The sequence below is a fragment of the Cyprinodon variegatus genome, unplaced genomic scaffold (assembly GCF_000732505.1).
Source record: "Cyprinodon variegatus isolate N-32 unplaced genomic scaffold, C_variegatus-1.0 Scaffold124, whole genome shotgun sequence".
In the NCBI taxonomy this organism is placed as follows: domain Eukaryota; kingdom Metazoa; phylum Chordata; class Actinopteri; order Cyprinodontiformes; family Cyprinodontidae; genus Cyprinodon; species Cyprinodon variegatus.
Window position 1 is genome coordinate 1,293,688 of NW_015150577.1, and position 9,189 is coordinate 1,302,876.

General features: G+C 37.2%; 1 protein-coding gene across 1 annotated transcript in view; it reads right to left on the bottom strand.

Annotated features, from left to right (window-relative positions):
- The window catches only part of cd44 (CD44 molecule (Indian blood group)), a 14,892-nt gene extending 13,537 nt beyond the window's left edge, over positions 1-1,355 (bottom strand). The window contains exon 1 of the mRNA XM_015375717.1: positions 1,007-1,355. Coding sequence (XP_015231203.1) covers positions 1,007-1,073 — 67 coding nt within the window. The 5' untranslated portion in view covers positions 1,074-1,355. The remainder of the gene's footprint in view (positions 1-1,006) is intronic.
- Between the last annotated feature and the right edge of the window lie 7,834 nt (positions 1,356-9,189).

Here is a 9,189-nt window from a genome sequence, read left to right on the forward strand (position 1 = left end):
TATCAACCTTTTTTTGTAAATAAGGAGCATCATTATGCTTGCAAAAAGTATTGGATAATTCTCCTAACAAGACGAGTTCAGAGGTTAAGTCAGGACATAGATGAAGTATCACTATTAACAACTAACAAACACAAAGCCACACTTCTTACTATATAAGGATCCTTGGGAAGCAAAAATGGTCTGTCTTTAGGGGTAAAAGGATCCCCCTCCCTGTCTCACACTCTGCACCTGAGCTTTCTGTATATTCTCTAATTTTTTCCTTTAATATGTTTCCTTTTAGTTTTCCCTGGTCAAATATACAGATTTAGACTATATTCTCTTTGGCAAATAGCCAGAATAAGATATTTGTGAACAACAAGACCACAGACTCCTCAGGGAAGAAGGCAGACAGACCCTAGACCTGTTTGATTCAAAGCCAACTAAACCTCCAGAGACTATCGCTCCTAGCAACAAATCCACTAAAATTACCGGTATATGAGACACAAAGAGTAAGAAGGAGAGAATAAAAAAGCAGAAACCTAGATTAACTGAGAAACAACATTAAACAACATTAAACAAAGGCTGAAGAGTAATAAGTAATGCTGAATTAACACATCTGTTTCTAACATATCCACATTTCATTAAAAAAAAAAACCTTAAACGAACAGCTTCAAATGCAAACACGTGTCTGAATCAGAGTGTGGAAGAATAAAGGCAGTCTCCTTTGTGTCTATCATGCCTCCGTCTCAGACTATGCCAGACGTAAGCCTGTCTGGAGTAGCACATGCTTTTGCCGGCATCAACTGATCCATTCTACAAGCTGCAGCCAGTAGCGTCTTTCACTCAGGGTTCTCTTTTAATGAGCAGTCTTATCTGTCTTTTGCTTGCCTCACAAGAAACAAAGGAATACTGTCTTGTTAAAAGAGCGGATATGAAGGAGCATTACCATTAATGCCAACACACATAAAATGAAAAAAATTTAAAAAAGCAAAGAGCAATTATTTTGGTAAAAGCATAAAGTGCTCACCTTGAATTTCATCCGTCCTGCCAGAGGCCAGTATTCCAAATATGACCCCTAAGAAAAAAGTCCACATCTTTACCAACTGGCTGGTGATGGCTGGGTGAGCAGCTTGGTATAAAGGTGTGTAACAGTCCTATTTGTGTCCTGTCTTTCCTCTACAGTACCAGCAGCTATGGCTGGATGGTGTCTGTCTATGAAGCAGGGTAAATTAGTAGACCTAAGTAAAAAATAAAAAAGACAGAAGAAGAAATATAAACTGTGTGTCTAAACACTGCTGGAAGTGACTCCGAATTAGAATCAACTTTCTCCTCTCTGCCTGAGAGACAACAGAGGCTGGTGGCATGCACATAGAAGAGGAAGAGTGGTTCAAGTGAACACACACCCTTCTGCCTCTCCCACAGTTGCCCCACCTCCCCAGCTGCCCCACCCCTCTACTTTCTCTCCCCTTTATTTCCCCTTCAGCGTGACTTGTCCTTGTCTATCTACCCCATTTCCATTCTATCTCCTGACACCCCCATTTCCTTTATTTATGCTTTAGACACAGATACAGTTTCAGAAAGCCATCTGGTCTTTGGTATACTCTTTTTTATGTTATTAACTTATCAGATCTTTTCAGGCCAGGTCTTAATGGGTTTTCTGTGTATTTAAAAAAGTCAGCTTCACCTAATATTGTTGGGTAAACAGAATGCTTTTAAATGGGGCAGATACACTCACTTTACCAGGCACATCCTGCAAACAATGGGTCGATATCCTGTTAGCTTTAGAATGGCTTTAATTACTTACATAATTTCTGAGATATTTGACATTATGACATCACACAGGTGCTCACATTTTATCAGCTGCAAATCTCCTGGTCCACAACATCACAAAGGTGCTCTGCTAGATTAAGGTCTGTTAACAGTGAAAGTAATTGGAAACAGTGAACCAATTGTTATGCTCAACCAGTGTGATGAGATTTGGGACATATAATCATCAGGGTTTATGAGATCAAAAACGGGAAATATTACTTAGGTCAATTGTGAAATTTGGAAATGCATTTGCTAAAAAGGGCCCTACAGTAGATTGAGGCAGAAACGATCTCCTTACTACCAGTCTTAACTTTTGGCAGAGGTCAGGTTTGGATCATGTCTTAATCTAGTATCTTCCAAATAATCTGAATATTGCAGCTAAAATAGGAACTCATAGGACCATGGAACATTTTGTAATCTGTTATTCACCCCATTTTTTGAGCCTGTGTATAATGTAGGAGTTTCTTGCTCTTGTCTGGCAGGGATTTCATCCTGTGGGGTCTTTTGCTGCTTCAAGGTTCAATATATTGCATACCTAGAGATTGTATGGTGAAAACCTTGGTTATAGTGACTTTTAAGTATTTTCTGTCAACTTCAGTTTTTTGGACAAATGAAAGAAAAAAAAAAGCCCCCCATCTGCAAAGATGAAATTACGGCAAAACTCTTTTTTTTTTTTTTCATTGTGCATTAGAATTACATAAAAATGACCTAAAGCACACAAATCTACATAATCTTAACAACCACCTCTATCATGAGAAAGTTCTCTCAATTCTTATTCCAGGTTTAAAATTTCACTTCATCAGGTAATAGCAAGTGTCAACTCGGGTTTCTGGAATCTCCCAGCTGCTGTTTGCATGCTATTGCGTAATACCTCAAGTAACAACATGGAATATGAAACCATGACTAGTTTATGTTATTCTTTTATTTCCCTACTGATAGACGTTGAAAACATGCCTAATGGCTTAATATGGCCACTAACTTTGCAGCTATGCAAACAGCACTCAACTACAGTTAGAAAATATCACTATTGTGGCATCCAGTATTTAGATGAAGCTGTTTTTTATGGACTGGTTAGTGCATCTTAAGTAGTTTCTCCCTGTACAAATATGGCTACATTTTACAAAAATAAAAAAAGGTTTGATTGCTTTTTACACTTTTACACAGGCAAATGTTGACCTCCAGTTTCCATACTGGGAAAATGTTGGCAGAGCAACGCTACCAGCTTATCTATTTTACTGATAACAGACTGAGTTCTGGTAATAGCTGCTATCTAAAGGCTTTTTTGTTAGTTTTTTTAGTTTTTAACCGATTAATGATTAATCGTGGGGGAGAAACCTGATCGTCATCCTGTATGCAACATTAACACAGATTCTTACATTAAATTTAAGGCATTAAGTCTATAACTTCTATGACTAAGATAATTTAGTCACTTTAAAGAATAATAAATGTTTCCATTAAATATCCTTTATAGAGGCTCCGGTGATCTCTCACTGATTATCGACGAATATTAATGTAGATATTACTTTGAAATGTTTTTCCTCAAATATTTGAAAATATATTAATTACTTTATTTGAAATCAAGCATTTTTAAGCTTTTATTGACTGCCCTTGTAGAAGAGACACTTTCGGGTTCCCTGACACTAGTCTTGATTTATTTATTTAAAATTGTCTTTCAAAGGGGTTAAGATGTCACTAGCTCTACCAAAATGTTTTGAAAGAGAAATCCTCATGGATTCTTTGTCCTGCTTAGCAATGGCCATTAAATGCTAACCTTTTGCATGAAACATACCTGGTGTGTTCACATTCATCCATTGTTCACTCACTCACCCTTACAGAGTCTTTCGGGTTTTCTTCCTTCCTCTAATGGCTATAAGGTGAGAGGTGGGGTACATCCTAGTCAGGTCACCAATCTGTCACAGCGCACTGTAATACAGTGCGAACAACCATGCACCCACTTACACATATTGATTTAGAGAAACCATTTCAACTAACATTCATGTTTTGTTGTGCTGTGGTGGGAACCCATAGCACCCAAAGGAAATCCACACATGCATAGAGAGAACATGCAATCTGTTCAGGCTGGTACCTCTAACCAGGACATTTTTGGTAGTCGTTTTCTGTTAACCTTCTAAGTTTTCATATAGTCAGCTTATTTTAGCATCAAGTAATATCAATCCAGACACTTGTAGCATATTACTTTGCCATCTAAGTCTATATTTCATTTACTCTCTATTACTTAATTCAAGTAGAGGTTAGAAAATGAGGAACAACACATTTCACACCACCCCACTATACCGTAGGTGCTGTTCACTTCCTGTTTTCAAGCTCACATAGCAACACCATAGAAACGGTACAACAAACAAACACATGCTAAAAAAATTAGTAATACCATATCTGGATTTTTTTGTCTGTGATAAGTTCCTCTTTCGTTCAAAATCTAAACAGTTGCAGGATTACCAGCGTTTCTATAGAGTCACGGAATAAATCATTAGATCACCTTTGTTTTCTTTTTTAAGAAGGAAACAAATTGGAGTTTGAGTCAACAAAAGAAGTCTAGATCACAAAAGTATATTAAAACCAACCCTGGATTGACTTCAATGCATTTAGGATCTTATGTGATGCAGTAGCTGATATCTAAGTAGGAGGCAGTCTTGTGGGAAGCTATGGAAAAGGATAAGATTAATAAATTATCTTTGTTAATTTTAGTGGATACACCAGCCTGGTTGCTACAGTAAACAAATCACTAGTGCTTTACGGGTAATATCTGGTTATCACTCCTGGATGACTGGGGGTAATAAAAATACCCCTGAAAAAAACTGGCCATGTCTGAAAGCAATATTAGACATGAGGCTTCTAGGTCAGCCGATTAAAAAAAAGAAAAGAAGAAACTTTTCCATCATGGTTACATGGTGAAAACAGACACATGCGTCCTCATCAGACTTCCTTGTGGTCTGGGAGTCCTTGCGGCTAAACTAATAGCACTTCCTCAGCATTCCTCTGACACAGCGTGCTTTTTCCCCTTATGCCAGTGAAGTCAATGGAATTTAAAAAGTGAGACATTGGGAGATGCCCATATTCGTACAGAGTGTGATGATTGGATGTTTGCACATAACTTGTGATACAATGATGACCAACAGTAGAGTGGCCTCAGGGTGTCTGCAAGGATTTGTCATTTCTGAGTGTTACAGGTTCCTAAGCTGGTTGGTGGATATTGTATCTAAGTGTTTAACAGGCTAATATTGTGCTTTAAAACCAAAACCACTAAAAATACTGAAAGTACTAGCCACGGCATCAGGTACACCTTGTTAGCCTTTGTTTGGACATATTTACCAGAAACCGTTAAGAGTCGATTTAAACTTTGTGGCATGACACAGCCTAATCTGGGTATACCATTCCAATAATGACATTGTCTTATCTTTTTCTATTTGATTTATCTTATATGTTTGGGTTTTCTTTTTCTGCACAGTCCATTGAAACATTTGCATTCATTTTTTTTGTTCTTTCATAGATTTCTCTCAAAGTCTTGTGTTTACCTGAAAGGTTACATTAACTTTTTGCTTTGCCTTTGAAACAACATAATTTCCAAATTTACGGATAATAAAGGGGATTTCTATTCTATGTTAATCCCATTAACCTCTTGGATAGACAGTCTTTGATTTTTTTGGCCTATTTCCAGGAGGATGGTTGCCATATGATTTATTGATTCCCTATCAATAAGGGTTAACAAATTACTAAACAGGTGTATTTTATATAGCAGCTTAATGATCTTGATTGTTTTTTTTGAGGAAGATAATCGCAAACTACACTTTTATGGCACATAGTGAATTTTGGAGGCACCAGGTTCTGGTATATATCGGTATATCACTGTCAAATTAAGATCACACAGCTGACTGGAACGACTGGAGAGGTTCAGTTTTTTTTTTTTTTTTTTAGCAAAAAAGGATTGTTTTCTTGTCAAATGAGATGTTGAATGGTTGTGTCGTCATTTATCATCAAGTTCCCCCGTAGGAAACACTTTATAGTTGTTATAATTTAAAAGCTATCAATGGAAACAACTTGTTTGCTTGGAAAATTTTGTTTCTAAGTAACAATGCTAATAAGAACTAAATAAGAAGTTATTACCCTATCTACATGAACACAATTCAATATAATTTGTCATTTACTAATATGGCGGGTTATAAGAAGAAGTTATAAGAAGCCGACCAATTATGTCTCCATGCTTCTACTCTTTGACAACATCTCTGCTGACTTTTTTTCTACTATTTAAAACATAAAATACAGCATAAATCTTAACTTTATGATCTGACATTTGAAGTAGACATATCACTATCACTATCTTTGTCTTTGATAGTCATTTGTGTCATGAAAGGTGTTTGTTTTTAATGCTATGGCAACTTTGGGCTGCATCCTTATTTTGACTATTGATTATTTTAGTTTTGGCATGGACTCAAATGCTACTATGGTGAGACATAATTCCACAAATGAAAAAAGTGAAAATCAAACTATTAATGATTATTGAACCAACTCTACAAACATAAAAAAATACTCTGATCTTCTTTGAGTAGCCAGAATCATATTTTTTTTTTCTACAGATGTTTTTGCTCTCACTCTCAAGCTTCCTGTTAATACTTCCTGCTGAATAAACATAAGATAGTAGAAGATTTTTTTTTTCTTTTATCAATGCTGCTGCCTGGTGTAGTCTGTGATGTAGTGAGAAAGACTTGTTTGAAATGTGTTTTTCTTTTTTTGTACATTTGATGAAGCTCTGCCTCTGTGTCTGGAGCAGAATGAGCCCTTTCTGCGTCATGAGAGCATGACTGGACTTCTTCAAAAGACAGGGCTTTGCAACAACAACAAAACAAGAGCCTCTCTTCAATTTGGCTGCCGGGATGGCAGAGAAAGCATGTTAAGCTGGTGATACAGTGTACTGCAAAAAGAAAAGGAATGCTTTATGTCATCCATGCTAGATTTTGGATGGAGATACGCCTCAGTTAATTCACCAGTAAAAAGTTTGCTGTGGTTGCTTGGTTTCGGACCCGTGCTTCCTTTCAGCATGAGCACCCAATTCAAGGAAAATACATCATTGTATAAAAATAGAAAAAGTCAGATAGAGAAAAGATATAGAGGCATTACGGAAAAACCCTGATAGCTTAGAAAAAAAAAGAGGGGAGAGGAGAGGAAATCCTGTCGACAACGGTTGCACAAAGCTGATCGTGAGAGATGAAGATGAGAACCAGCCATTTATAAACCCTGGTGGTCATTCAAAAACCATGACAGGAGTGTGGGGAAGGGAATATACAGTATTGGGATGGGCTTATCTTCTTTGTCTTTAAAAAGATGTGACTCTTCACACACACACACCCCTCTAGAAAAATCCACCTCACTTGTTTGACCAACATCCTCAAAATGCTATAAAACAAAACCACATGCACGCCTAAGCACCTGAGGTACAAACACATCCCATTTTGGTCTCCATAGCAACAGCCCCTATCTTTCTGCACCACGCTGCCCAGCCCGAGCCTTGGCACCATCTTCCAGAACCCGTGTATTGTTCATAAAAGGACCTTGGTGGGAACAAATGCGATTATTTCCACCTTGGAGCTCTCTTATCCAGCTGTTACTTATAACAGGATCGCTGGCCACAGATTGGCAGGCGGCCATCCGTGAAGTAAATGTCATACTGTGACAGAGAGGCCAAAGGAAATGTCACAACCCACAGCATATTGCTGCTTATGCAGAGTTGTTATTTAGAGTGGTATATTTCAGGTGCTCCACAGAACTCCACCAATGGATAGCAAAATGAAACATAACAAAATGTGACCAAATGGTAAGATTTCACCAGCTTAATAAGCTTATTTGGTAAAATAGTGATTATTTAAATTCAAAACAGCATTGCTCTGCTATTTATCCTAAAGAAGGATACATGCTCATACTAAAAAAAAAAAAAAATCTGATTAAAATAATACAAATTTAGTAAAGAAGTAGTTCAAATATGATGCAAATTACTCCATCTACAAACATGTTAACATGTGGTGTTCAACTGTCCTTCCTTCCCGTTGTACTGCTAAGGTTTGTTGCAGGAAAAAAAACAAAACTGCAACCTGCAAAAAAAAAAAAAAAAAAGGACAGTTGCTTTAGTTGCACCTTCCGCATTTTGCTTCAACCACTTTAAGGAACTACTTGGAAATGAATCGGTATAAAGACACCTTCGATCTCTGGAACATGCCGTATCAGGATGAATATGTAAATGTTGCAGAAGCAGGATTATGAGGCAGCTCACGGAGAAGCAACACATTTATATTCAATGAGAAGAAGATGCCTGGAGATGAAAGAGGAGATTAGGTGGACTGAGACTGAGAGCTGATCAGATGGGGTTTAAGACAAACAGTGTATCATTACTAGGCTGACTTTGAAATGGAGGCCCATCTCTTACACTGCACAGACTCTCCAATATAAAATCAGTCAAAAATATTTAGCTACTTGAGATTCTCTTAGAAATGAACATCTGTAAACTGTTCATGTTCTGCAACAAACCTCTAAGTAAAGAGGGTCTGTAATAAAATGTATGCCAAACAGGGGGAAGGATACTTAAGGCAGAGTATATAAATGAGACATGGAGAACATTAAGGTTTGCTCTTTTGTTTTGATTTCCACAAGGAAGCTTTTTCCTCAGCAACTCTTAACAAAGGCAACATACATCTTTGGACCTTTCGTAGAAAATGACTGGCCTCTGGCAATTGTTAATATAACCCTGCAAAACTTTCCTCTGAATTACCCTGTGCCCATGTCCTTGTCTGCCTTAGTGATGAATTTTAAACCACCCCACAGCAACCACAGAGCAAAATGTTCTCTGCTTCTTCCTCTCTTTGTAAAGTGGTGAGTATAAAGGGCTGCAGAAACATGGGGTAGCATTGGACCAACTGCAAACTTCCTTAAGGTAATATATAATTTAAATAAGAAATCTAGAAACCTCAAAAATGATTAATGGGCCAAAATACAACCATATACTTTAGCCATTACAAGGATAAAGATGTTATTTTATCAAACTGCTAAAGCTGATACTTCACTCCTGTAATGGGAGCAGTGCTTATGCAGCATGAGGCATATTAAAGAGAATCAAATGCATATCTTGCTTTTTAATTTTCTTAATTAACTTAGAAAAACTGGTACTGATGCAGTTATTCACTAACATCTGCTAAGCCAATGCTTACAGCAGAAACACATCTGTCAGAAAACACTTGACCCAATCTACTGAGCTTGACAAGTTATCCTAATTGGCCAATTATGTAATAGATTTAGATTTAATTCAAACTAAGATGGCTGAAGGCGGCTCTACAATTACACTGTGTCAGAATCGTGAAGGAAACATGTTCAAATGAATCACAAAGACGTAAAGGTTGA